This window comes from Calypte anna, chromosome 4 (genome assembly GCF_003957555.1).
Source record: "Calypte anna isolate BGI_N300 chromosome 4, bCalAnn1_v1.p, whole genome shotgun sequence".
NCBI classification, from domain to species: Eukaryota; Metazoa; Chordata; class Aves; order Apodiformes; family Trochilidae; genus Calypte; species Calypte anna.
In genome coordinates, this window is record NC_044247.1 from 3,663,123 (window position 1) to 3,691,121 (window position 27,999).

At 49.0% G+C, this 27,999-nt stretch overlaps 1 protein-coding gene across 8 annotated transcripts; it reads right to left on the reverse strand.

The window, feature by feature from the left end:
- Positions 1 to 381: 381 nt before the first annotated feature.
- On the reverse strand, positions 382 to 27,956 carry F8 (coagulation factor VIII). 8 transcript variants are annotated; one of them, XM_030448803.1, is made up of 27 exons: positions 27,502 to 27,956; positions 27,200 to 27,376; positions 23,547 to 23,671; positions 23,147 to 23,269; positions 22,467 to 22,679; positions 21,336 to 21,407; positions 20,751 to 20,858; positions 18,634 to 18,855; positions 18,130 to 18,364; positions 16,910 to 17,084; positions 15,844 to 15,937; positions 14,121 to 14,332; positions 13,709 to 13,859; positions 13,363 to 13,572; positions 9,595 to 12,100; positions 9,119 to 9,284; positions 8,122 to 8,316; positions 7,358 to 7,586; positions 7,078 to 7,260; positions 6,759 to 6,875; positions 5,432 to 5,503; positions 5,032 to 5,117; positions 4,435 to 4,590; positions 3,493 to 3,637; positions 2,734 to 2,882; positions 2,260 to 2,436; positions 382 to 2,041 (listed from the first exon to the last, which is right to left on the reverse strand). In XM_030448803.1, the coding sequence occupies exons 2-27, from the start codon at positions 27,349 to 27,351 to the stop codon at positions 1,886 to 1,888; spliced, it is 6,429 nt and encodes a 2,142-aa protein (XP_030304663.1). In that variant the 5' UTR covers positions 27,352 to 27,376; positions 27,502 to 27,956; the 3' UTR covers positions 382 to 1,885. The 8 variants fall into 8 exon arrangements, with proteins under 8 accessions (XP_030304663.1, XP_030304661.1, XP_030304664.1 ...); XM_030448801.1 differs by having other exon boundaries at positions 9,119 to 9,287; XM_030448804.1 differs by lacking the exon at positions 21,336 to 21,407 and having other exon boundaries at positions 9,119 to 9,287.
- Between the last annotated feature and the right edge of the window lie 43 nt (positions 27,957 to 27,999).

A 27,999-nucleotide genomic window follows, 5' to 3' on the forward strand; every position in this document is an offset into this window, starting at 1 on the left:
GGAAAGCAGGGGAATAAGAGGAGGAGAAAACAGAATGAAAATCCATCTTGTTTTGACAGCAAGTTTCTCCTGCCTGATATAAATAAAACTGCTTCTGACTTGACTATCAGAAAGCCCACAGTGCTGTGAGTCACAGGAAAGAGGAGGTGTGGGAGCTGCAGGTATTGATGTAACTGGCTCTGGCAGTTGCTCTAATGCTGCCAGGAGAAAAGAGCCCCAGTAGCACAGCCTGGGCAGGGAAGGAAGAGAGGGTCTCCTGCAGCAAGACTACCCAGCCCTGCCCTTCACAAGGTGGGGACTCAGAGGTGGGAAAGGTGCTGGGCCTCTGCCCCAACACATCCCACAGGGAAATTCAGACCATGTCACTGGGAATGCATCATCTTTGTACACAAACAGAACCAGAAAGTTTACTTCTTGAGCAAATACCCGTATTTGGAAACCTGGGGAAAGTTATGATATAATCTTTGTGCAGGGGGGCACTTGTCTACTTTTTTTAAAAATGCTTTTAATCATGGCCCTGTGGGCTAGTTTTTGGTCAGCATCTTCCCTTGTAAATCTTCTCCTGTTGTATTTTACACTGGTGGCCAGAGGTGCACCTCCTCACTGACACATCTTGCTCCTATGGCCCAGCTAAGACCCAAACAACATGACCCAGAGGAGGAAACCTGACAGAGAAAGGCCAATGCACACATGTACATAAAGCAACAGAGGATCACCAAGATCAGCAGGGTGACAATAAACGTGTGCCCTATCTTCAGTGTCACAATGCCAAATTCCTTGGGTTTTGCTGAGGAAATTACATCACCTGATGGGAATTATGTTACTGTCAGTGGGCTCCTGCTTAAAGAAAATTAATCCATTCAGTAAATAAATGATTTCTTTATCTGACATGCAGAGCAGCTCGAGCCAGGTGCCTCCAAAGAGAGACTCCAAGCAAAGGAGTCCCTACCCTTCATACAGGAGTTCTGACAGGTAGTAATACTAGGGTCTGGGGTCTTCTGTTCTTGGTTGTGTCCCTTCATTGTCTCTAGGTGAGCCATTTCCTCTCTTATCTCTAAGGTTGCTGGATCAGCCTGATGATGGTAGTGGCTTTCCTTATTTCCTTACCTTCCAGCTCAAACCAGCTCTAGGGCCTTCTTTTACTTCACTAGGTAAAAGTTCAACATAGCTTGTGGCCTAGGGCTTCAGCAAGTTTAGTTTCTATTGCTAAGCAAGTTCTGCTCAGCAAGTTCTGTATAAGTAGAACCAAATTGCACAATAGCCTTGCAGTGATAGTAGAAGATCAGTGCAGTCAGTACCAGAAACAGAAGACAGACAGCCATGAGGGCAGCTGGGTGTGGTGGGACCTGTGGCCTAGGCTTCGTCTGCAAGATTCCCTAGAAACCCTGTAAAATCAGATTAGGATGGGAAAATAAGGGACTAGGGCAGAGGCCTAGAAATGTTCTGGAGTGCCTGACTGCGCTGAGCATGAACAAACATGCTCACTAGGCTGGAGGATGCTGCTTTGTCTGTCATATCCCATAGCCGTGGCCAGCTGAACACAGAGGATCTGCAGAGCACTTTGGAGCATCCTTACCCACTAGCTGAGACAGCCCAGGAGTACTCCAAGGCTGGTGCAGAGGAGTAAGTGCAGAGAGATACTGGAAAAATACTGTGTAATTCTTCAGCATTACATCTGACTGAATAGCATCTGGTAGATGAGGAACAGGAAGAGGCTGATGATGAGCCAGCCACAGCAACAATTCTGCAGACTTTCTCCTCCCTGGCAGCAGGGACAGTCAGGGCCCTGGAGGGCTTGCTCCAGCCCTCCTCTCTGGAGGGAGTTTAGTGTCAAGTTGGATGCAGGTCCTCAGGCCAGTGCTGGCCATACCTCACCCTGCAGCCATCAGTGCTCCTGCTGAGTGTTGCAGCCAAGGAATTCCATCCGCAGGGCAATGTGGTTGTGCCACTGGCGGGGGTGAATCCTCACATAGCGGGCAAAGAGGGGAGGCTCCAGAGTATTCATCACTGTGTTAGTGGGGTCTTGGTTTGCCTTGAAAATCTGAAGAGGAGAGAGAAATCATGGGTTTGCTCTCCTCTGCTGGAATAGTGACCTCATTACTTGAGGACACAAAGCACCACTTGGGAAAGCTTTAGGGAGAAAAAAGCACAGACTGACTCACTGCTCCTGCAGTAATCCTGTGAGCATGTTTGCTACTAAGGGCTGTGCTTGTTTCCCCAGGGCTGGCTGTGGGCTGCCTCTGGAGCAGCTCTGCCTACCTTCTCCTTGACATCCTGCAGGACTGGGCTCCAGTGTATGCCATTCTGGCTGCTGGAGACAGCAAACTCTTTCACAAACATGTGGGTGAAGACAGCTTTGGCACCCTGGGTTATAATTGCAGTCACCTTCTTGGTTACTTCAAAGTCCACCTGCAACCACTCGCTGGGGCTGTCACTCTGGGGAAGGACAGACTCACCTTCAACACTTCAGCAGCAACGAGAAAGACACATCCATTGTAGCTAAAGCCAAACTAGCCCTGGACATATTCCTGGTCTTCACCTGCTTTGTAAGGCATTTGGCTGGAGCTGCTGGGTGCTAAATCAATGCAGCAACTCTTCTGCTTGTCTGCAGGCAGCTTGCAAGCTTCACATGGCTGTACACAATCCCCTCACAGCCCTGTCTAGGAGAATTTGCAAGCACCCAGCCTGCCCATGCCCCAGCTGCCTGCCTAGGGATCTCCTTGCATGGGCTACCTGTGGCCTCCATGCATTGGTCCTCCCCTGCAGGTTCAGGCGGGCCTGGGAGGGCGACCAGCTGAAGATGATGTTGGTGCTGTAGGAGGATGCAGAGATGCGCTGGTCAGGGATGCTTCTGTTCTCCATTCCTAGGGGCATGGAGCAGCCTGGAAGAGAGGAGTGATGCTTGTTAAAGTGGGGTGACTGACTCATCAGGGAGATGCCTTCTGGCTGCTCACTGCTCTAGCTGCCCTCTGGTTACCACAGCTGACTCAGAGCTGACTGGCAAGCTTGTGGCATGGGGTGGCAGAACAATTGCTGCTGCTTTTAGCTTCTGGAGATTCTGCCCTGAAAACCTAAAGAAGGGATCTCAGAGCAGCACTGCTTCAGGTCATACTGTGGGCCAGAGGAGTCTAGCTTTGGACTGGCAAAACCAGGTGAAAAGCCAAGAGCATCTGTCTCTGCTTGTTTTCTGCTTCCCCAGACTGAGGCAGCAGCTTCCCAGATATCCACTTTGCTGCTGCTGGAGGTTTCTGATGGTTCAGAATAGTAACAGCAGTGGTAACAGATGGCCCCATGATCTCCCTTCGGTACTGCTATCCCTAAGACTGTAATGAGGTTTTTCTAGAGTTGTTCCCCGAGCATCTCAATGCCATCTTCAGACTCCTTGCCTCCCCACAACTGCCTGGGGAGCCCTGAAACATGTGGAGCTGGCACCCTGCAACCCTCTTGATCAAGCTGTGGCTTTGGTTATTGGTGTCCAGAGGTGGGACGTACTGTTCAGATCGCAGCCGATGAGCTCCATGCGCAGCGTGGGCCGGATGTTGTAGTGAGTGGGGTTGATGCGGAGGTACCGGGCTATGACTGGAGGGTTGAAGTGGTTTTCTTTAACTCCATTTGCATCCACATTTGCAAAGAACAGCTGCAAGGAAAGGGAGAAAAAAGATTATTGTAACAGTGGAAAGAGAGCTAGACGGGACAAAGATGAGAGAGGAGAAGAACATTTCTGTCTAGTCCATATACAAGACATATATCCTGTCACCATCCTTTATAAGAGAGTGGCAGGTCAGGGAAATTATTTGAGATGTGATTCAGACTAAGAAGTGTGAATGGACCAAATCAGGATGAACCACTGAGAAACAGGAACAGGAGAAACATACAAATGACCGTGTTTTTGTATTTTCACCAAGCAGAGGGGAGAAAAAGAAGAGTTTTGAACCTGGGAAAAAAGTTTTGGCCACAGATGGTGTACATGATGGAGGCTTTTCTGGATACTTTTTTTTCTCCCAATGGAATGATCAGCTTATGCATATTTAGGTTATGTTTTTTTCTAATGAATAGAGGTCCCCCGAATCATCTGCATCTGCACAATGTTTTTAGAAAGCCAATCTGCCTTTGGGGTAAAAAAAGGTATTCAGGAAAAATCTTATGCCTAGCTCCAAGTAATATACAACATAACATTAAGTGGTGGATGTCACAGCCACCTGGGATTGTGGAAAAAATGGCTCAGTCAATTTAAAATGAAATACATGGACATAGACAGCAAGTCCATTGCAGATCTGTGATCTATTCACTTATCCTGGCAGTAAATGCTCACTGTTCCTAACAAAATATCTCATAGGCTTAGATCTCTGCCTGGTGTACAGAGGTCTCTAGCCCTCATCACTCAAAGAGACCCCACTCTGGGAAGACATTTACTTCAAGAGCCATTTGCCTTACCATTTGTGTGCTGGTGGCATTCCCCTTGTATTTCCTCCATCTTTGCCCATCGAGGCTGTAGAAGACAACAAACTGGGAGATGTAGAGGCTGGAGAATTTTTGTCGGGCCCCTTGGGTTTTTATGCCATGAAGAATCATGGGATGCAAAAGATCGACCTGAGAACAAAGTCAGGGATTCATTTCTGATGGAAAACCAAAATTATGTTCAGGCACTGCACTGTAAACCCATGGAACTCACTTCCTTGTGACATAACTGAGCACAGGTTATGAAAATAGTTAGAGACATTCATAAGGGCTCAAGTCAGCCAACATCTGGGAGAGGGGCAGGGAAGAGCTGTTTGCAGAAGTGAGCTGTGGTCACTTGGTCTTTGGGAGATTTTTGCACAATTTGATGCTGCAGCCAGACCACCAAGTGATTTCTCTGCTGCACTGAGGAAGGATCTGGGGTTCTGGCCAGCAGCAAGTGTGGACAGACCCACTACCATGTCAGAGCTCCCCTCCCAGTGGGGAAGCAGGGGAAATAGCAGGACATAGCTGGTCACAGTGCATCAGTGCATGCCCTTGCAATGGTGCCCCCAGCCACAGGGCCCCTCTTACCTGGATCCAGGCATTGCTGCGGTCAGTGCTCCAAGCATTGATGGAGCCGGTGTTATCCAGCCTGGCCAGGTAAGGAGCCCACTGCCCTGTGAGGAGGGCACACAGATGTGAGGGTGTTTCTGGCCCCTGGCTCTGCCCAGGCTGAAGTGGTGAGAAGTCCATCTGCAAGATGGCACCTGAGGGTTTAGTAGCCACATGCAGGGTGGCAAAGCACTGACACAATGAGCCAGACATGTGGGATGGCACCTCCAGGTCCTGAGTGGGATACTGACATAGGTATAGATGGAGGAAGGACTCTGGCAAGGACCCAGTGTAGCAAAGCCTTGGGCAGGGAAACATATGAGGTGTATTGGCTGCCCCAGCCTCAGCTGCCTTCCTCACAGAGAAAAGCCCTACTCACCATACTGCCCTGATGCTGTGATCTGAGAGTCTGCAATGTATCCCGAGGCCAGGCCGAGGGCACTTCGGCAGCCTGCAGACAAACAGGGAGAAGAGGGGTGAAAAGCAGGGAGACTTGACTAGATAACATGGCTTTTGAAGGAAAGACCTGTGCTGGGTAGTGGCCTTCAGGCTCATGGAGGTTGTCTCAAGCCTCCAGGACCCCTTAGCTTGTTTATGTCGCACCATGCACGGGGTTTCAGTTGTCTCTTTATCCATCCCTGAATTTTAGAGGTGTTGGAAATTCTTGCTCCCAGTGCTGGCGTCAGCAGCAGACAGTTCCCAGCATCAGCTGCAACAGCCTCTTGCCAAACTCCTGTCCCTCAGTCACTGACCTCTCACTCCTATGTCCTGATTTCCCAGCAATGCTGACAAGTTTCTCTTCCTTATACCCCTGTCTTGCTTCTGGGCCTTTTTGTTGCTAGGCAGCATCTTTTAAAAACAAATATCACACTGCTAAGGAAAACTCTGCCTGACACCCCAGTCTCTCTGTTTCTCTTTTCTGGTCTACTGAGTACAGAGCTGTTTGTCTCTTATAATTACCATTATTATTAGCAACATGTCACTTCTTGGCATCTCCACTGCATGGCAAATAATTCTAGGGAAAATTGAAATGTGAACTCTTAAGCCTATTTCTAACTTACAGAAATATTTTCTGGCTGACATTTAATATTCCTTCACAAGAAGAGACAGACTGTCACTGTGTGATAAAATACTGCCTTCACAAACCACTTCCCCCTGTACTTAATAATGGCAAGGTAGAAGCCTGTTGTTCTGGGGTGGATCAAGTCAGAGATTTGCAGTTACTCTTATCACTTTTTATCAAAACAACCTGTAATCAGGCAGTGTCATTCACTGCCTCCTGCCATCACATCATTGTCTTGGTTTACCTCTTGACATATGGCAGGTGGGCACTGTACCTTACTGACAGTGTGGGCAGGCACCAGCATGTGCATGTAGTTGCTCAGGTAAGGGCATTTTATGGGAAATCCAGGAACCCTCAGTTTTGGAAAACAAGAGCTCTGGGAGAAAATATTTGCAGATAAATTAAGCTAGTCTTCCAGCCTTCACCCCAGGAGTGTTCCAGACTCTTGCGTTCTTTGCTGGAATATGTGGGGTAGCAAGGGCTGAAGTTGTGAGTTTCTTTCAGAGGGAAAACCTAAACAACACCATTTGGGCCACCCCAAGTGAAATGCTGAGAACCCTGAAGGACAGGGAGTTAAAAAACATTCTGGCTATGGACATAGAAGCGAGGGGGACAAAGCAAGGGTGCAAAGAGGATCACTCACTCAGGTTGTACACAAGGAACAGAGCGCTCATCCCGGCTTGCTGGTGCTCTCCCACTTTGCACTCTACCCTCCAAATTCCAGCATGTGAGGGCCACATCTCCACTGTTCCAAAGACACCTGGCCAGGAATGGAGAGCAGAGCAGAGTTACTGGCTCTAGGGGGGTGCCACAGTGCCAAGCACTGTGCAAACACAGAGCCAGACTCTTCTAGATCCATTCCCCATCCTTGTTATACCCCCCACAGGCTTGGTACTTCCTAATGGACACAGACATGAAGCCCCAGCAGCTGGGGTGTGGATGGTGCCTGTGCTGCATCTCACCAGGATAGAGGTTGTAGACTCCCATGCGATACTCCTGGCTAGTTCTGACGCTGAACAGCTGCCCATGGAAGTGGACAGAGTGGATATCCTCAGTGCTGCCCATGTTCAGAAGATGCCATCGGACCCGTTGCTGCTGAGCCATCACCAGTCCAGGCAGTGTGTCACTCACGTAGCCATTAATGGCTGGGGAAGGCAGCAGTCAGGAGAGCCTTGAGGCTCCAGGATTTTTCCATACCACTATGGATTGTGGGATGGAAAGGGCAAGGGCAAGGGTCCTCACCATGGAAGGAATGGTTTCTTTTAAAGTCAGGGTTGTCCTGCTGGATGTAGCAGGGTGGGCGGCAGTTTCTCTCCATGTTCTCCATGAAGTACCAGCTTTTGGTTTCATCAAAGATGGTGAAGAGTAAGGAGAACTCCTGCACAGCCAGCTGCCGCCTGAAAACAAAGCTCAGCACCCCACGGCGACAGATGATTAGCGGCCCAATGAGGCCCGAGTGCAGGTCTTTCTCCTGCCAGGGAACAGGAAAGAAGGGTTTTCCTCAGAAGGGAAGGAAGTGCTGAAGCCTGCAAAGTGGCACAGCAGTGAAGAAAGTGGTGGCCCTGACTGCATCCTTAGCCTGGCTCCCATGCTTGCACAGGGTATGGGATGTGCAGGGTGGGAAGGACATGCTGAGTTCACAAGGGGATCCCCGTTTTGCATCCAGCTAAGAAAGGCTGTGCAGAAAGTATTTGCATGTGCTTGCAAGAGAAGTGGTGTCCACTGTCATTGGAACCCATGAGCCAAATTCATCCAGATTTGGCCGAGTGTAGGGAACTGCAGAATGTTAGCTCTCTACAAGACTCAGAAGCTGGTACCACTGGGGAAAGGGGGTAAAATCCACTTAAGAGAAAAGAATCCACCAGCATGCATTCATCACAGTATTAGACAACTGAGACTGTAAACAGCCACAGGCTGCTTTCAGCACAGCACTGTAGGAAAAAACCCTGACCTCACAACCAGGACTCAGGCATGCTGCCCACCTTCATGGATCAGGTTCAACCTACCGGGTCCACATTGGAGAAGTAAGCCCAGGCCTTGCAGTCAAACTCCTGTGTTGTGGGTGCCATCTGGGGCAGAACTTTCCAGGAGTACTTTCGGAGCTCACCAGGCTTCACCTCTTGTCTGTCCAGCACCTCTTCATAGGCTTGCAGTGTGGAGTGGAAGGAGAAGGGCCGTGAGGCCAAGTTCTTGAAAATAACCTGCACCACAAGGAAAGCAAAGCAAAGGCAGTGTGTGAGTGGGCTAGATGCAACACTGAGAGAGCCCTGGGCCCTAGGGTTGGATCCAGAAATCTGATAGGAATGAGAGAGCCATATGTTGGTGCCCAGACCTCCATCTGGGCCCCATGCCAACCTCTGCTGAACCACAAGCTGTGGCTGTGCAGTGTGATCCCCATTGGAAAGTGCACCTTGGTCATGTCAGCAGGATGAGGTACTCTCCCTGCTCAGTGGGAGGAAGGTCAGCTACACTACTGTCTCTAATGCCCAAAGGTGTTTAATCCATCCTGGTGAAGATTTCAGAGGAAACTGGGCACCTTCTCCAGTTCTGAGCCTTGATAAGAGCCTTTCACCTCTTCCCTAGGTAGGTGCTGAAAAGCCTTTGGTGGTGAGGGAAGCCTGAATCTGCCCTCTCGTAGAGCACTCAAAGAAGCTGTACCAAACCCTGCTTAGCTCATTAACCTTTTTCCAATCCTTTCATCCAAAAGGCTCCCCATGGAGCCCAGAAGTTATTTGGACTCTGTTACTACAGGGGTTGGGTCTGCCAGGTCTAGGGCTTTGTATCTGATCACTCTGAGGTTCCTTGGGCTTATTCCTCCAGCCCCTGAGGTCACTCTGAATGGTAGCTTTGCCCTCAACCTGATGCCATTCATGTGCCATGCAGGGTACCAACAGGGCAGCTCCTACCCCTGAGGGTGAACCCACAGAGCCCACAGGCCCACCTCAGCACTTAGCACAGTCAGGGGATTTCAGGTTTTATGGAAAATGGGAACTTTCAAATCACCATGATGACATCTTCAACTTCTGCCCTGATGTATGGCCCAAGGATGCCCAAGTGGTCATCCAGCTCTCCCCGCTGTACTGGCTGTGTGAAGGAATCATCCACGTACTCCCGGAAAACCACCTTGCGGTACTGTCGGAAAGGCTTCCTCCTGCCACTCCTGGGATCCCTGCTGGGGAGTTAAGCAAGTTAAGCAAACCAGGTGATATTGTCCCATAGGGAGGCCAGCCATGGCAGGGCTGCTGGAGGGCAGGGGTGATGCAGAGCCTGGAGCATCCCTTACCTACTTGCAAGGAAGCTCAAGATGGCTGGAGTTACAAAACTCCCCAGGGGAGGTACTGAGAGCATTCTTCCCCTGGGCTGCTTTGCTGGGTTGTACAGGCATAAGCCTGTGGTCCTGCCTGCCAGGACATGCCAACTCACACATCAAGCTGTGTCACACAGTGCAGGATGAATACATGAGGGACAGTCACACTTACATGGCTTTTAGGAAGTGCTGAGGTCTCTGGTTCCCATATTCCCACATTAACTCCACTGCTGCAATGAAGTATTGCCGTACCTCCCCCTGGAAGGAGCGTGGGTCATGCTCCTCTTCCTCATAGATGTCGAAATCCTTCATGGTCTGCTCTGTGTCACCATACTCATCATAGTCTGGCTTGCCAGTCTCTGATCTCAAGTGGATGGAATGGGTCCCATTGTTCAGAGCCAGTCTCTCACTATGCTCTGGGGCATGGTTCCTAGATGTGCTTTTGCTTTTCTCACGCTCCTTGGGCTGTTTTAGGCCCTGGTCCTCTCTCTCACCAGTGTCTCTGAGTACATCTTCCCCACCGAGAACATGCCATCCCTCTGGACTGCCTTTCTGTTTGGCTGTTTTATTGATAGTGCTGTGGTTGTGAGCAAGGCTGCTTAGAGACAGGGAATAGTTCTCATTGGAGGCTGGTTTCATATGGATTTGTTTTGGGCTTTGCCCAGATGAGCTTTCAGGCACATAGCCCTCTATGACATTGTCTTTATGCTGCTGTGGCTGAAGACTGAACTGACCCAGTTGCCTCACTGAATTTGTTTCCTCCTCCATCTGGCTTTCACCCTGAGTTTGCTTGCTCCCAGAAGGCCCCCAGACAGCACCTCTGCCTGGCTGCAGCCCAGCCAAAGCTGGGCTCTGCAAGCCTCCAGTGGCTCCTGCTGCCCCCAGGGTGACTGGGTCCCAGTTTGAGGACAGGTCTGCAGCCACAGCAGCAGCCTGTCTTACTGAGCTGCTTGCTGCCATCTCTGCCTTTCTTCCCAGTGGTCCTCCTGTGGGAAAGAAGCTTCCCCTGTGCTGAGTCCTCTCACTGATGCTTGGATTCCCCTCAGGATGCATCTCCTCAGCTCCATCTCCAAGCAAAGCTCGTGGAGCATCCCTGCCCTGGTGTAGTTTCCCCTCAGACATGAATGATTTTTCTTCCAGGCTTTGCTGAGTCACCAGCACCTCAGGCAAAGTGTCCCTGGATATCAGGGACCTCTTTTTAAAGCGAGCACTGCAAAAAGGGGAATGAGGTCCACACACCCTTGGGGCTTTCTTATTCACTGCTGTCTCAAGGGTCTGGCTGGCCAGATCATGCTCTGCTCTGTCACCTTCAGAGATGGAGTCCCTGTTGCCAGGCCAACTGGTGTTAGGAAGGCCCAGAACATGCATCAAGCCTCTGCTCTCCAGTGGCCTGGCTTGCTGAGGCCTCCAGTTGGGACCACTCATACTTGAGGCTGGAGCTCTGTGTCTCTGAACCAGCTCAGAGCTGTTTAAGAAAGCATTTGGGAACTGCCTTGTGTCATTAGCAAAGTCATTAAATTCAGGAAAGGCAAGACGGTGTGTCTCTGGCAATTCCTTAGTGGCTGCAGCATCCTGAAACACTGCCTCCAAGATTATTTCATCCTTCTCTTCCATCGTTATGTGGCTGGAAGGTTCAAGGTCATTGGTGCTTGCAAAGGTGCTTTCTGGAAGGTTTATCCCTTTGGCAAGTTCACTGGCTACTTGTTCTGTGCTACTTTTTGCAGGCAAGGAGTTACTCTCATCTGTGAGGAGTTGTACAGGTTTGCTGGGTCCCAGGTCTGACAAAGAAACATTCTTCCCTTCAGATGATTTATAGAAGCCTTGCAAAATCACTTTGTGAGGTCTTTTTTCCAGCCTAGCATGGAGCTCATTTGATGAATAATTGCTTTCTCTGGTGTGACTGTGAAGCACTTCATGAGAAGACCTGTTGTCTTCTGCCTCATCTGAAGATGCAGAATTTCTGTCCAGTGTAGAGAAGGAGTTATGATCAGCGCTTAAAGACAGTTCTCTATTGATTGTCTCCTTTGACTCGTATAGGTTTAAGGATATTTTATTAGTCCCTCTTAGCAAACTCTCCTCAGCACCCTCTGAAGTCTTGTCCTGAAGTTCCAGATTTTGCTCCAGGTCATTCTGGTCCAGCCACTGCTGACGTTCTTCTGAGCTCACAGTACCATGAACCCTTCCACTTGTCAAATGTTTTCCAGGTTGGAGAGTTCCAAAGCCTTCATCTTGGCTGATGATTTTTGACAATTCTTCTTCATCTTCCAGGAAGGATTCATTGGACACTGGTTCATAGTTTGCCTCTACCAGAGAAGACGTGGAAAAAACAGGTGGATGTGGGATTGTTCCTAAAACTGTTGATGTGCCACTGGAAGTGGGATCAGAAATCCTGCTATTGCTTAGGAGGGCCCCATGGCTGGGTTCTGTCAAGTTTGGCTTCTCTGTCTCATTTCTGGAAAAGGTGATGTTGCTCAGTTGCTCATTCATACCTGGCTTGTGCCATCTCTTGCTTTTAGAGAAACCCCTGGGTTGGAAGTCAAAGGTGTCTTCCTCCTCCTCAAAATCCACATAATCTTCCCCATCAGGGTATTGCTCATGCTGGCACTGCAAGACGGTGAACTTGGCACTCATTCCTCGGTCTCTGAAATCAGGATTCAAGCACCCCAGCATCCAGATGCCTGTCTCAAGAGGACAAGAGGACAACATCAGACCACCAGAGTGGGAAATTAGAAGAGCTGCCATCTCCATGTGACTCCATTGCTACTGAAAATTATGTTTCCAGGCAGCTTTTGATTCAAGGTAGAAATCTCATGTTTTCATATTTCCTAGAGTATCTTACTGCTGGACTCACAAGACATCAGGGTTACTGGAAACATCAGAGCCAGTCCTGATCACCATCAGAAGGACTAGTGTTTCCTGCCAGAGTTTAAGTGAGCTTCACGTACCCACAAGGCCCCAAGAATAGCTTGAGGAGAAGAGTTATTCCACTGAGAACACACAGAGCATCCTTGATTATTGCCAGCAGTAGAATAATCACCATAATCCACCCTCAAATACATGCTCTCTCAGACAGTTGTGACATCTTTCACACTCAAGGAGAAAAAAATGAAAAGGTTGCCTATTGCTTATATCCCCAGCCAATGTATTTACTCCCAACAGCAACATGTCTTCTCCAGGTGCCAAGGGTGGGTGAAGATGTTTGTAATAACCAGGCTCTGACACTGGAGAGAGCTGACCAAGCTGCTTGCCTGCTTCAGCTCAGAAGGCAAAAACCAGAGCTCAACAAGATGCAATGTTTGGCTGTGTTCTAGGAAGTTTACTGAGGTATTGTGTTTCTAGAAACCCTGTCACCTTTGTTTAGGATGCAGCACTTGTGACCATCGTATCAGTGTTTGCAATCACATGGTAAATTCTGTGTTTCCACTGTGGGTGAGGAAATAATTAATGGCACCATTTTTGCAAATGCTGAATAAATGGGGAAAAATAAAACTGAACTCTGAAGCAAATTTTTTGTTGGATTTCTATATGGCTGAGATTTTTGCCCTTGTAATGGTGTGGGGATAAAGGGGCTGCTGTAACCAGTGGTTGAACCCACAGCAGGGACAGCACTGCCACTTCCCTCGACCTTCAAGCTTAAAGACAAAGGTGCAGATGCAAGGTTCCCAAGGCTTGTTACTGAAGCCAGCTTACTGGCTTTGGCAGCATGTATGGCATCAACACACCCTATTAATGAAGTAAAATACAATAATTTAATTTATTTAATTTAGCCTTGGAAGTATTTCATAACTGCCTCTCACTTTGCTGTGCCAGCAGGTTTTGCATCCCTTTGCTCTTAGGGCTGCAAAAATGTGATTGGGCACCAGAGAACTGACTGGGGGTGTTCACTCATCTCCACTGTGATGCCAAGTCTATGGTTTATAGAATAGTGCATGTTACAAACCTGGCTTTTCCAAACTCATGAAGACTGTTTCTCCAGAAAACGGGAAGAGGGTAAGCACATCCTCAAAGACTGTGTTGCGCTTGAATGTGTTTCCGGAGAAGAAGATGGAGAGGAATTCTGTTTGGGCCCCAACACTTAAAACATACCAGTACACAACTTCATGCAGGCAGAGTTTTGGTTGGAGGTTGTCAAACACAAAGCCATTAATAGCTGGAAGACAGCAGGGGTGAAACATTTCATCAGGACCTAATTCCCACATGGCTACAGAGCTGCTGCCTGCTTCCTGGGGCAGGGATAAGCCTGTGTCTGCTCGGGCTTTTCAGGAAGGCTCTGGCTGAGCACTCACTGTGCATCATGTTGGAGGCATAAAAATAGGGATCCTGGGTATCCACATGGGCTGCATCGGTGCAGAATCTCCTGATGTTCTCTTCCAGGTACCAGCTGCGGTTCTCATCAAACACAGAAAACAGCACCAACCTCGTTTTGTCTGACATTATCTGGAAAGCAGAGAGGGAAGCAGTTATTCCTGGTCTGATCAGAGTGTGTGGAGAACTATTTACTGCTATTTCACAGGAATGTGATTCAAGGTTTGGAGAGAAGGAAGAAAGCAAAGGAGGATGGGAAGATGGGGACACTGGGACTGATGGTAGAGTTGAAGAGAATAGGATTGACAAATTTGGTTTTACCCAAGCATTTCATCCTCCACAGTTATTCCAGCCTTTTGGCCTGGTAGTTGAGGTGACAAAGGAAGGACCCACCTGATTTCCTCTCTGATCCATGGACTTCTTAAAGCAGATCAGGAGGGGCCCAATCAGGCCTGAGGCCATATCTCGGACTGGGTCAATGGAGCTGTAGTAGAACCGGGTGAGGCAGCGAGGATCTGCTTGGGCAGGCCCATCCTCAGTGGTGACCCTCCAGCTGTAGGTGAATGACTGGCCAGGGGGAATGGGAATGTCCTTCACATCTTTATCTGGCAACACACAGCCCAAGGGCAGATCAGTTAGGTCTGGACCGCTCCTGAAACGGATAATCCCACTTTTTAAAAGAGCCCAGAAAGGTGGTTTCTCGACCACAGAGGTTGCATAGAAAATGACCCAAACCCATGCTTGCACTGGGATGGCACACTGGCTGCTAGTATGTGCTTGCATGGAAAGTTGATCTGGAGAAAAGGAGCTTCTGGACCAGGTGAGGATGTAAATGTATATGGCTAATTTTCTACGCCCTTGAAACTCTGGAAACTGGAAAATGTGCCGTCTCAGCTGTGCCTGGTCTCCTGGATATTTAAAGAAGCTTGAACTTGAAAGTAAAAAGCTGGGCAGGGGTGAAATAGGTGAAAAAGCAAGAAATGTCAGATTTTAAAGCAAATTCAGCTGGGCCATGAGAAAAGCAAGGAGGAAATCTAGAAGGAACAGAAGGAAAATTCAAATACAAATAAATCATCTGAGCATTCAGCAGGATCTTTCAACGACATAGCATTAGGAAGAGATTTTCCTCTGCTCCAAGTGCCCAGCTGAGCCATTGTAAGAGCATGGTTTGCAAAGATCATATGTCAGTCAGGGCAGAATTTTTATTTATATTGTGAAAAAGCATCATTCCTGTGGCTCCAGGGCCATGACTCCTCTGCTCTCACAGAGCTGAATCACTGGCAAAGCTGGTGAGCCATTCCTGGCTGAGGGATGTTGACAGAGGGGCAGAGACAGGGCTCATAGCTCCCTTGTGTGTCTTGGCTCTTAGTCCTGCCAGTCTATGGGCCACTTTACCCTTTTGGTTCTCCTGAAGGAAAACCTTAACAAGTCACAAAGCTGACCCTATTCAATGAACTCCTTGATAGTTGCTGTCCTGGTTCTGCCATTTCTGCTGCAGCAAAGTGGCTTTTCTCCAGACTCTGCAATTACTCCTGTCATTGTGATGTACCTGAAAGGGCAGAGAGGAGGATGGGAGGAGAATGGGGCATGATTTTACCCTGGTGGGATGTGGGGTGGCCTTCCAAAAGTCATGACCCTGAGAGCATATTGGCAGAAGATGAATGGAGTTCTGGGAAAGGGACCTAGTAACTCACCAGCCCCAGAGCAAAAACTTCAAGAGGAAAAGTCTGAATCATAATGAACCCCCCACATTAGAGCAGGGCAGGGGGAAGCCCATGGAATGAGGATTGTAAGTGAACTGGCAAACACAAGAAGAATCACTGGGTTGATTCCTGCCTCATCAGAAAGTGGATGGACAAAAGAGCATGGTCTCAGCTCCCTGGTTGACAGCCAGGGATCCCCTCTTCCAGCCATCGTCCAAACCTTCCCTACAGATGGGGTTACATGACATCAGGTCGGGCATGAACCAAGAATCACCATCTCTGAGATTACAGGGCTCAGGTGCTTGGATGGGTGGGTTGGACAAACAGTCTTACCATGGGCTGCATGAAGATGTCCTGGCCCAGCAGAATGTCAGTGGCCAAGGGATATCCCAGACTCTCATGGCCTGCCTTACCTTGAAAGGTCTTCGTGGTGTGGTATGGCCCTACACTGGTGAGGCCATGAGGGTAGATGTTGTATGGTCGGCTTGCCAGGTTTCTGAACACAATCTGAAATGAGAACAAGCAGCAGAAATGTCAAATGTGATGCAACATTTGTGAATGTTTTGAGTCCTCAAGGCTGCATTCAGCATCCTGGAAGGGAAGGAAATGCTGGTCAGTGGCTCTCTGGGATCAGATGCCTGCCTCCAGTGGGGAAGAATCTGGAAGTGTCTGGGACCACAAGGTAGCAGTCAGAACAGAAGAAAATACTATTTATTTCTCTACCAATCTACACTGTCCATCTTTTCCAAATGTGCCCATTTTAGGGAGAGCATGAAAGTATCATATTAATTGGAAGGAAACTTGCTGGTTTTAGTCTCTCTTTGCATATGAGACAGAAAACATCTGTCAATACAGGAGGCCTCAGAGGACCAAGACACCAAGCAGTCAATAGCTTCAAAGTGCTTTGTACTTCACTGCATGAAGCCATTAATTTATCCCTCTAAGTAGCTCTTTCAGCACTTTGCCAGAGGTGTTACCTGCAGCTCCATGCCCACAGCTGCACAGGGAACCACAGACAGGGAGCAGAAATGTAAAGAATCTGGAAAATAACATACTCCTTATAACAGCAAACAAGTGTTCACATGGGGAGATACAACTGACAGTCCTCAGTGCTGTATGGTAAAAGCACACAGATGGAAAATGATGGAGGATGAGAGGACACTCCTGCCTCAGGGGAAAATGCTGGATGCAATGAGTCATGGATTAATTCACATGGTTCTCAAAATGCCTGCAATGAAGTAAAATCAAGGAGACTAAGCCATATCTTGTGCATCTTTGCTGATCTCATCAAGAGTATTTGGCTTTAGTTTTCAGTAACATTATCCCTTCTGGTGAACTTTGGACATTATCAAACGTGATAGAACCCCTCAAGGACTTACGTCAGACCTTAGCCACAAACCGAGAGCTATTAGAAGGAAAAGCATGAGGCTTTGAAGTTTCCCCTTCCAGTCACTCTTTGGGCAAAGCAATCTCTCTTACCTTAAACTGATCTCCAACTTCGCCCTTAATGACAGGCCCCAAAATTCCCTTGTCCATTTGATCTGACACCTTGCGCTTCTTGAAGGTTGCATCCTGATACTCCACATACATCACTTTCTTATACTTTGAACCAATCCGTTGGGGGCCAGACTCCAGGAACAGGCTTGTAATGTTTCTGCAGGCAAGAGGAAGAGCAAAAGGCAACATGCAGTATGCTGTCATAATCAGAGCAAGACCTTCCATCGTCCAAGGACCTACATAGCTGCTTGGGGATTATCAGTGTTTGGTGGTAACACTCACCCCTGTAATCACAATATGCATCCCAGGAAAGATATTTCAAGAGATTCAGTGTTTCTTTAATGAGAGAAAGCTTCAAATAGGTTGCACAGTAGCAGCCTTGGCCTGACACTGCCCTGTCTGGGAGACAGATGTTGACTTTGAGAGCTGGGAGAATGGCAGGTTGTCCTGTGTCAAGGAATATCCCCAATATGTGGGCATAAGGCAACAGAGCATCTGCCTTTTCTTTATCATCCCACCTCCTTCCCAGGAGCAAGGCCAGCCTGGTGAGGACACCTTCTCTGGTTTACTCTCTCAAGAGGCTGCAAGTAGGGATTTCTGTCCCACATGCCTTGCTCCAGCAGTCACTTAGTGGGATCCTCAGCTATGGCAGATGTCACTTCCAAGTCAGTCTCATCCCACACAGCCTGTTTCAGCAGAGTGACTCTGGGATTGGTGACAGGTGTCACTGCCATGCAGTGCAGACCAAGGTACTTCTGCTGAGATGCACTTGCATCACCTCTCCCTCCAACATTGTAAGGGAACAGCAAGGACTAATTGCCTCTGCCATCTAGAGCAGGTCTTTCCAGAGAGGGCAAGAAGACACACACTGTGGGGCTGTAGGCACATGTCCTGGTTGTACAGAGACTCCTGGATGGAAGGTGAGAAGGGTCACCAGGCATTGCTGCAGACTCAGAAGGGGCTGACCCCAGAGATCTGGACAACAAATATCTCAGCAGGACATTTGATTAAATGGCACAAAACCAGGTCCTGCCTTCCCATGGTCTCCCCAAGACTATCCTTGTCCCACATCCATGCTGTTAGTGTTAATAAAATCTAAACTCTCCAGGTTAGGCAGAAGGAAATAACTTTTGGGGAAAAGGGGAAGAGCTGGCAGGGCTGTCTCAAGGAGCAGCCTCATGGGCACACATACCCACTCTCACCTGTCCAGAGACACTGGCTTCATGGGAGCATAGTCCCAGTCCATTTCCTCAGCTGCAATATAGTGAGTCCAGGTCACAGGCTTCTCTTTGGCAAAAGAGCGCACTTGAATCACATTATAAGTTTCCTCCTCTTCTTCAGGGTAATCCATGTCCTCTGGCTCATCTGACAGCGTTCCCATCTTCATCAGGCGCTCCTCCGGACACTCTTCCACCTTCACAATGGCCTCCATGCCAGCTGGAGTCAAAAAGAAGACAAACCAGACAGAAAGGTTCACATTGATGTGCTAGCATGGGTGTGTGCTCCCCCAGGCTCTGCTTGGGAGATATCATCTCCACTACTGTCCCCTCAAATGGGTCATCACATGGTTGAACCTCCTGGTCATGGGCCAGATTGCCTGTGGATATGACATTAGGGAGCAGTAGGGGCCTTGGAGCTGCACAGAACACTGATCTCTGGCTATCTCCTCAATTTCTTTTCCCCAAGCTCTTGCAGCCTAAGGTTACCTTGCTGATGGGACAGTATCTGGCAGAACATCCGAAACAAGCCAGCTGTTCCTGGCATGCTCTGGGCTGTGAGATATGTGACAGGGGAGACTTCCAGGCTGCTGAGACGGTGGCTTCTCACCAGGAATGTCTGGCCTTCAAAGAAGATAGAGTGGACTTCTGGTGCTGTGCCCAACCCAATCACGTACCAATGGACCTGCTTCTTGAGGCACAGTGTGAGACCTGCCAGGAGAGGAAGCAACCATGAGTCAGCACTGTGTCCATCCCTTGTCCCCACCCTTGGTGTCATGGACTCAGAGCCTGACGTGTACCACGTAGATTCTTTAGCATAAGAAAGTGGTGGCTGGAGAAGCTGGATGTGAATGTGGACTGTGATCAAAACAGAGGTGCAGGTGATGCCATCCCTCGCTGATAAGACTGTATTTACAGAGCAGGGGATTTTGACAAGGGCTTAGGGAGATGTACTGATGGAAGTTCACAGTGGGATGCAGTGGCAAAAGAGGTTGATTTGCTCCTGGACTCTTTAAATTGGGGAATCAGGAAAGGGGAATAATTTGTGTGATCACAAGCTGAACACTGAAACATTGAATTTGGGGCAGGGCTTCAGCATGTCCACACCAGTAGCTGAAATAAATCAGAAAGGGCTGAGAGAGGGCATTAGGATTAGTTGAAAGCTGGAGAAAATTCCTTCCTCAGAGACTCAAATTGCTCAGTGTGCTTAGGAAATGGGAGAGGACTGCACTGCATTGTAAAATGTTTTCCTGGAGAGAAATTAATGTGTGCTCAAAGGCTCTGTAATCTAGCAGGGAATTGAATAACAAGAACATGTTCCTGTAAGCTGCATCCGTACCAAGTCAAATACAGAGTCAAGCACTTGTTTTTGGCACTGAGTGCAATAGGTATCTGGAACAGATCCCAAGAGCCTGGGAGGAGAAAGGGTGAAGGCTCCAGTTCCTGCAGCCAGACAGAGGGTTGTTAGCTGACTCTCCTGCGTTTCCCTGTTTGCCTTGGAGATTCTTCACTCCCAGGCATCTCTGGACGTTCTCTCAGAAGAACATCCAAAAATACCAACTTTTTGTCACCACTGACACCACAAACAGCTTTTTCTTGATGATGACCTTATTACTCTACAACTACCTGAAAGAAAGTTGCAATAAGGTGGATGTTGGTATCTTCACCCAATTAGGAAGTAATAGGACAAGAGGAAACAGCCTCAAGTTGTGCCAGGGGTGGGGAGGCAGACTGGATATTAGGAAAAATTTCTTCACTGAAAGAGTTCTCCAACACTAGAACAGACTGCCTAGAAAAGCTGTTGAATCACCATCACTGAAGGTACTTAGAAGACATTTAGAGGTGGTGTTTAGGGATATAGTTTAGTGGTGGACTTGGCAGTGTTAGGTTTATAGTTGGACTTGATGATCTCAAGGGTCTTTTTCAACCTAAATCATCATGTGATCCACCTCCCAAATCCTACAGAGAGGTGTTGTCAGATCTAGGCTGGTGAGAACTGAATTTTCCCCTCAACACTACCTCCAGCCTAGTTCACAGGACTACAAGAGGTGAAACTCTTCACTACCAACACTGTTCCCAGAGACCTCTGAGGTGGTGAGCTAGAAACAGGTCCTACCCCACTGTAAATGGGCAAGGTGAGATCAAGGAGTTGTGACAGTTTCTCTGGAGTGAGAGACACAGCCTAACAGATCCATCACCTGGAAAGTTCTCTTATTTCTGTGTGAGGTCTGTGTTGGGGCTTTGGAATTGGGGGTGGGCACACATGGGAGACTCATGTGAGAAGCTGGTAGGAGCTTCTCTGGCTCCCCTGCCTCTGGCCAAGGGCAAGTCCACCAGTGACAGTGACAACACCTCTTTGAGAACTTATTTAAGAAGGAGAAAATTAAAATGCTAGGAGAGAGGAGTGGGATGTTAGAGAAACAGATACACAGATAGCAAGGTCAGTGAAGAAGGAGCGGAAGGAGCAACCTCATGGCACTTAGTTGTGGCTGGACCTAAACTGCAACTGTCCCTTCTCACACCCTTGGATGAGCTACCTTGAGTTTACAGACCAGCACCCCTGTTCCTGGCACCTCCCACACCCTTCAACCCTGTCCCCTGCTCACCAGGCAGTGAGCCATTGATGTAGCCATTGATGGTGTGCAGATCCCTCCTGTTGTGAGCCAAGGTCTGAGGAGCTGCTGTGGACCCAAGATCAGAGTACCAGCTTTTCTCTGTGGAGAGAGGAAGATGCAGCTTTCACTTGAGAGCATTTCTGAGAAAAGAGAAAACTTCCTACTGGGGTGAAATGGTTTGAAAGCCAAAATCCAAGGAAATCAGATATGTGGTGCCTGTCAAAAATCCACTGCAGACCTCATTAGGCTCTGCACGAATGTGGTGGTGACCATTGTATGTGACAAAGGCATCACTCGTGCAGCTTTTGGGAACAAGGTCAGAAAGCATGGGGTGGGAGAGCAGGGAGGCAAGGGGAGAGAAGTATGCAGCCTCCCTGAACTTTGAGCACAGAAAAAGGAGTGGCAGTTCTGCACCAGGAGCACACTGGTTGGTGGGGGTGGGACAGGGCTGTAAAAGGCTCAGACTCTTGGGAGGCAGTGTGTGTGCTGAGACACTGCATTCACACCATGGCCAAAGCTTGTGCCCCAGACCAGGCTGAATTCATTAGGTCCAGCAACAGCCAGCAGTGTAGTTACCTTCATCAAACACTGCGAAGAGCATCACAAACTCTTGCTGTGTGTTCTGGTTCTCCTTGCTTGCCAAGGTCCCTGAAAAATACCATGGGATGGATCCTTTTAAAGTCAGCAAGCACGATGCCTGTCTCTCCAGGGAACACTTTTTGTGCCCTCCAAGAACTGGTAAATCCAAGCCAAACTGTGGATTGCTTTTGCCACGCCTCACAACTGGCACAGTCCTATTTTCAGCCTTGCCAAACTCCCAAAAGCCCATGTATGAGATGCAGCTGTCTTCAGAAGGCATCAAAAGGTCAGTTTATGCTGCCTTCCTTTTGCAGGCTCTCAGGGTCCACTTAGTCACCTGGAAGAGCCCGTTTTATCTAGCCCCCTTACCAGCACCATCACTTGTGCTACTCATCTAGATTTTGCTCAGCAGAGAAACTGCTCCTCATGAGCCACTGGAGCCTGCAGACTGTGTCCTGGAGAATGTGACTCGTGCCCATTCCTCTCCAGTTACTACAGAGGAGTCTGGTCAACTACCTCCAGGAGATGGCTCAATGAGGGGTGACCAATACCACCCCAAACACACTTGTTGGTGCCTTGCTCCCAACAAGTATTAACACTCAGGATTTAATCACCTCCATGTTTGTCGAAAGAAGGAGAGCAGGCACAGGTCCTGTGGACCAGGCAATGCCCCAGGTGTCTTGCCTCTCTCCTGCCCAATCCTTAACCCTTGCTGATACAAAGGTCCCCCTAGTTCTTTTAACAAAACCCTATTTGACAAAACACCCTGACACTGAACAATCATAGCTTGGTGAAGCTCTGAAGGAAAGACAAATATTTATGCCTCCTTAGCAAATTATCTTACAGATAGGTGAGGTTCAGATACAAGGCAGAAGATTTCATCTGTGGTCTGAAACCTTGAAAAGGAAAGAAGCAATTGATTTCTCCACTTCAGGGAGTTCCAAAATGTGTTTGGCTCCTGTACTGGGATTGGACTCTTTGAGGAAAGGGCTAAGCCCCCCCAAGTGCTGTAGCTGATGACAGTTTACTGATTCTACTGCATGTTCAGTCTCTGGAAGGCATCTTCCATTTTTCTTCTTTTCAGTTCACAATTGCCTGTGACCTGTCCCCATCCTGTGCTGTCCTTACCAGGTCGGCAGACAAGCAGGGCTCCAATCAAACCAGAGTTGATGTCCTTCACACTGTCAGTGTTGGAGAAGTAGGAGTGGGTCAGGCATGCTGAGTCACCCTCTGCCGGGCCCTGGTTTTGCTGGATTTCCCAGATGTATGTATGTGTCTTCCCTGGATCCACCCTGTCATCCTCCTTCTCTGGCTGGCTGGTCTCATCCTCATAACCTGCACCTAAATCCAAAGGAACAGACAGATGTCGCTGAAGGTTCATCCCCAACACACAGAAATTCCTTTTCCCCCAGCCCAGAGTGCAGCCTCTCTTCACCCCAGCACTGGGGCCAGCCTGGCTGTCACCATCAATGGCTGCTGTCAGAGTTGTGCTTAAAACTCACTTGCTGGGCTGTGTACCCACCAACTGCCCTGATGCTGGAGGACACAGTTCCTGGCCCTTAGCTTTAACCTATATATTACCTCTATAGCCTATACAGACTTGCTCTTGTTCTTCTTGCTCTTCTCAGCTTGTTCTGGGATGTGCATGGTCTTGTTCTGTCAGGCTAAGCCATCTTTGTGACTAAATGTCCTTGTAGAGGGACATGAATAGCAGGGTCTGGAAGGAACACACTCCCTCCTGGCAGGCAGGAAGCAGATTAGGAAGTGCTGCACAAGGACTTGCAGCACGTAGCTGTTGCCTGACTCACCCTCTGATGCCTTCCAGTAGGAGACTCCAACTGCATGGAGGTTGTACGGGCGGGAGGCCAGATTCTTAAATGTGATGACAACAGTGTCATAGACTTCTGCTTGAATGGTGGGGCCCAAGAGTCCTGAAGGAGGAAAGAAAAAAGGGTCTGTCAGATGGGGTCAGGCAGCTCACACCCAGCCATGGGCCCCAAAGGGTCTGGGCTTTCCATCTGCACAGGTGAGAGCCACTGTCCCTCTGGCAGCATGGTCGTATCTACTGCTCCAGCAGCTCTGTTAGTACTAGAACTCTACCCAGGTGCTTTCTTATTCCTGTCTGAGGAGCCCCCAGCACCCATCTCAGGATGAGTTAATCTCCTGTCAAAGAGAGCTATGGCTCACCACACTGTGGGTGCTTCTTACCCATCCATGCTGGTTTAGGCTTGGGCTGTGAGAACGAGGCATCAGGGTACTCCACAAACACGGCCTTCCTGTACTGGGGAAGGATTCCAGGTATGGGGAAGTGTGGTTCTGAGTGCCCCAATATGCTGCAGGAGGAAGTAAAAACAAAGGCTGATTGTGCAGCCCCATCTGCAGATGGGCAGCAGCCATCCTCTTCCTCTCCTGCCTGCCAGCTTGCCTGTGCTGTGCTAGCCCTAGGGATAGCTCACCCTGTTGTGTCCTTTGGGTTTCCTGGTAAACCCCAGGTGTGTGTTTGGTGTGTTTGGAAACACTTTGCTCAGCTTACAGATGACAACCTGGCAGTGACTAATGTCACAGTGTTAGTCATGATGGAATACAACACAAGGGCAGGAGGCACAGCACCATATCCAGTTGCACCTGGGACTGGGCATAGCTGAAGGCATCACTGCCAGCTTTCTGTCTCATGCCTTGCTCAGCTACATGCTTCCATACCAGCAAAGAGTGCTGAATAGCAGTGCCACACTAGCCTCTGCCCTGCAGTCAACCCTCACCCCCCTGCCCAATCCCAAATGCCTTCAGCTGTGGCAGACATATCACATCCTCTATAACCTCAAGCATCCTTCCCAGCTGCCTCCTGGAAAGAGACTGTGTCAGCCTGCATGGCAAGTCATGGCAGTTTGCTCTGTGGTAAGAACAAAATCTATACATTTGTCTCTCCTCTCACCAAACTGGGATTTACAGCCAGCCCCTAAAAATCTATACCTTGGAGAAGAATAAAAGAGCCTCGAGTGCATTTCATACCTCTCTTATTTCTGCTGGCCACTTTCTCTCTGTATGTAGCTAAACAAATTTATTTTCCAGAAATATTCCAGTACATAACAAAGCCACTAATATCTCTGGGGATTTTAGAGGCTGGCTTGTCTGCCCTGAGACCATTTCCAGTAACCAGACAGACTGCTTCAGGCTTTGTTTTGTTTGGAGCAAAAGCCAGGTTGTATTTTCTTCCCCCTGAAGAAGCAAGGGAGATTGCTTTCCCCCTCTGGCTAAGCCTTCATTCAAGCAGTGGTTCACTTTGTTACTCTTCCTCAAGAGGAAGAGGAAGAAGCCAGAGTGGCTTAAATTTAGGAAAAAGTGAATCATGCTTGCGCCTACACCACCATCTGGAAGCCACCTGCAGCTGAAAGATGTTGTGGGGAGAGCAGGATTCACCCTCTCCAAGGGCAAAGCAGGAGGGGTTCCCACAAAAATCCCATGCACATCCAGCTCCTGCCTTTCCCACCACTGCTATAACCTCATGTTTGGGCTGGCAGGAAGCCCCCAGCAGACAAAGCCTCAGTGAGCAGACCACTGCATTCACCTGCCTTGCCCTAGAGCTGTTAGGATTCCTGGCTCCATGGCAGTAGGGTCCCGACCAAACTTTGCTCTACAGGGTGACCCCACACTGGGAGGTGGCCATGACGTGAGGTCACTGGATAAAGCTGTTCCTTTATCTCTAACTCACAGAAAGCTGAGACTTCCCTGAGATATGATGGTCTGCTCCTGCTAATTCTGTGGTAAATAAGGCAGAAATCCTCTGGAGCCAGGAAAATTCTGCTGGCATGCAAGGAAATGGCTGGGAGGAGATGACTTGATACCAGGGTTCAGCACTAGGTCCCAGCTACCACAGCAGAGCTTCTGCAGGGGACAAGGAGGTGGAGTTCACCACAGGAGTATCTGATCCGTATGCTTCTGGCCAGTCCTCTGCACATGGGGTCCCCAAGGACTTCCTACCCCAAGGACAGATGAAACCAAGTCAGGAACGTAAGTTCCTGGCGCCTTCATAAGCATTGTTAGCTGCCCTATCTGTACATCTCTTAGAGCCAGAAGAGAGCCAAGGACAACATCCTGTGCTGCCAGAGCACTAAACACAGGCTGCTGCTACGTGGCCACACGCTCTGAGACTGAGCTGAGATCCCTGGGACTGCTGCAGGATGTGCTGGTCCCATCTTTAACCCTGCTAGTAATGCTGTGTTTAGAAGGAAGAAAAACTGAAATAATAAGGAAGACATACACATCTCTGGCCCCTTCTTTAGACAGAGCTTTCAACAAATGTGCAAGAGAAGCCTCTGGATACATACAGGGGTTTTGAAGGTTATGCCTGGAGTTGCACCCTTGGGAGCTGCCATGTGATGCTAGTACCATGAAGGAGAATGGGTGGAGCAGAAAACACCCCCCCATGCAGCTTGGAGGCAGCTCTGCCTCTGCATGGCCCTTCTCTCCAGCCTGGCTGTCTTCCTGTGCCCTCTCTATGTGGGGGAAACCATGCTCAGGCTGCAGGGCCAGGGAAAAGACAGTCACTCAGCTGGGTACACACACTCCAACAAGCCCTGGTTCCCACCACAGCTTTCCTGGAAGCTGGACTGCCCAGGTGTACCCTGCCTCTCTGGGATGGAGCATGCCACCAAGTCTGTCTGAGAAAATCAGGTATCTTTCCCCATTTTAGAGAAGTCCAAGTGACCTCAGACTGCCTGCCAACTTGCCTACCGTGTCCCTGGGTCACTTCCAGATCAGAAACAGTGGAGATGTGCATCATTAAAGCCAGTGCCAAAATGGAAACCCACAGGGTTGAACTGACGGCATGAGTGACCTCACATCCACAGTAGTCTAATAAAACTGGATGCAACCCTAGTAAAAGCAGAGCAGTGTGAGCATTAATAAAACAGAGGTTAGTGGATGCAATTTTTCTACTGAAGTAAAGTAACCAAATGGGGCGGGGGAAACAAAACTCTTATGCAGTGACTACAGCAGCTCGTCAGGATAACCTGGCTGATGCTAGAGCCTGGTTTCCAGTGCCTTCCCACAGCTCCTCACTGCTGAGACTGTGGTCTGACTTTGCCCCAACGCAGAGCTTGGAGAACAGGATGTGTCAGTGGGGAAGAGAGAAGGGGTATGGCTTGATCCACATAGGATGTAACCATCCAATTCTGCTCCCCATGCTGAGGTCAGAACAGCCCCTTTACAGCCATATGTGTCCAAGACAACACAGTCCTGATGCTACTTTTTCTTCCTACAAAAAGTCTTTTGGTAAAACCACCTTGCCTTCCTCCACTGTGTACAAACATCATTCTTTGCCCAAACACTAAAGATTATATTCATTCCATGAAGAAAAAGTTTCAGCCTCAGAAATGTAATGCACACAAAGATGTAAATAGCTAAACCTGGGTTTTACCAGGGGCTGACACATTGGAGAATTCCCCCTGAGTTACAGCAGAGAGGCACAGCCAACCTCCTCCTGCATTCCCCAGTCCGGGAGGCACAGGACTATCTCCCCAAACATCCCCCCAAAACTTCTAGGATGCAGAGCAAAAGACAAAGCACCAGCTGGAGAACTTTAAAGAGACACAGACAAATGGCATTAAGATGAGCAGTGCAGAGCAGTAGTTCAGAGCAAATCTGCATCTCTTTCTGCAGACTTATCCCACCTGTGTATTATTACAGGTTGCACTTAGTGAGTCCCCATTGCAAAGGAACATCTATTCCCAGTTTTACCAGCAGCTCAGTGCACCCACCCTACCCAACTTACAACCATCATCCTGCCTGGGCCCAAGCTCACAATGCCATGCTGGGGGGAGACCCATAGTGGGGTGCTGGAATTGCAATGGAAAGAGGTTTACCCTGGAGGCGCTTGCAGCACGGAGAGCAGATTGCTGTGTGTGTAATCCCAGGTGGTTTCCACTGCTCCGATGTAGTATCTTCTGACTTTGCTGATGCCTTCCTCAACCAGGCAGAGAAGAAGGATGCCACCCAGTGCTCCCACCAGCATCATGGCTGCCAGCTGGGAACCACAGTGGCTTCAGGAGGGAAAGTAAAAAGGAAGCAAGGAGAAAGAAAAGAGGAGAGAAAAGTCTTTATCTTCTCATACAGCTGTTGCAATCCACAGAGACAATAATTTAAAGCTAAATCTTGCTAAAAATACCTGCAGACTCAGTCAGAGTTCTGGAGAGTTTTTCGAAGACATCAAGGAACTATTTGAGTGGGTTACTGCAACGAGGAATGTGTTAGCAGTGGACTCTCCCTCTCTTCTTCTGGGGAGGCAGTGTGAGGAGGAAAGGAAAAAAAAACAAAAGGAAAAGGGGGGCCAGTGCAGCAGCAAGTTCCACTGCAGGACCCATCTGGCTCAGTTCCCTGGCCTTTGTATGAGTAGAGGTGAGGAAAGGGAGGGTTGCAGAGGAAGTTGAATTTATGTGTGTTCTCTGCTTGGTCCAACCTTCTCTCTCACTGCAGAGGGAAGAGGAGAGTGAGTTGTAGGCCAGTGCCCTGCTGCTGCCCAGCCTGCAAGAGCCTTTATTTCCCCCCTGCAGGTCAGTCTGAACTTGACTGGGAGCCTGGACCTCACTTTACATCTGCAGGGGCAGAGCTGGGAAGATAGCTGGGGATGCACATATGCATGTACATATGTGGGGTGTTCCTCGAG

Coding starts and splice junctions, on each gene's coding strand:
- F8 (XM_030448801.1), bottom strand. CDS start 27,351: ATGATGCTGGTGGGAGCACTGGGTGGCATCCTTCTTCTCTGCCTGGTT. Junction 20,859..21,335: donor CTTCGCAGTGTTTGATGAAG/GTAACTACACTG, acceptor CTCTCTCCACAG/AGAAAAGCTGGTACTCTGAT. Junction 2,883..3,492: donor CATCGGCTGCGATCTGAACA/GTACGTCCCACC, acceptor CCTCTCTTCCAG/GCTGCTCCATGCCCCTAGGA.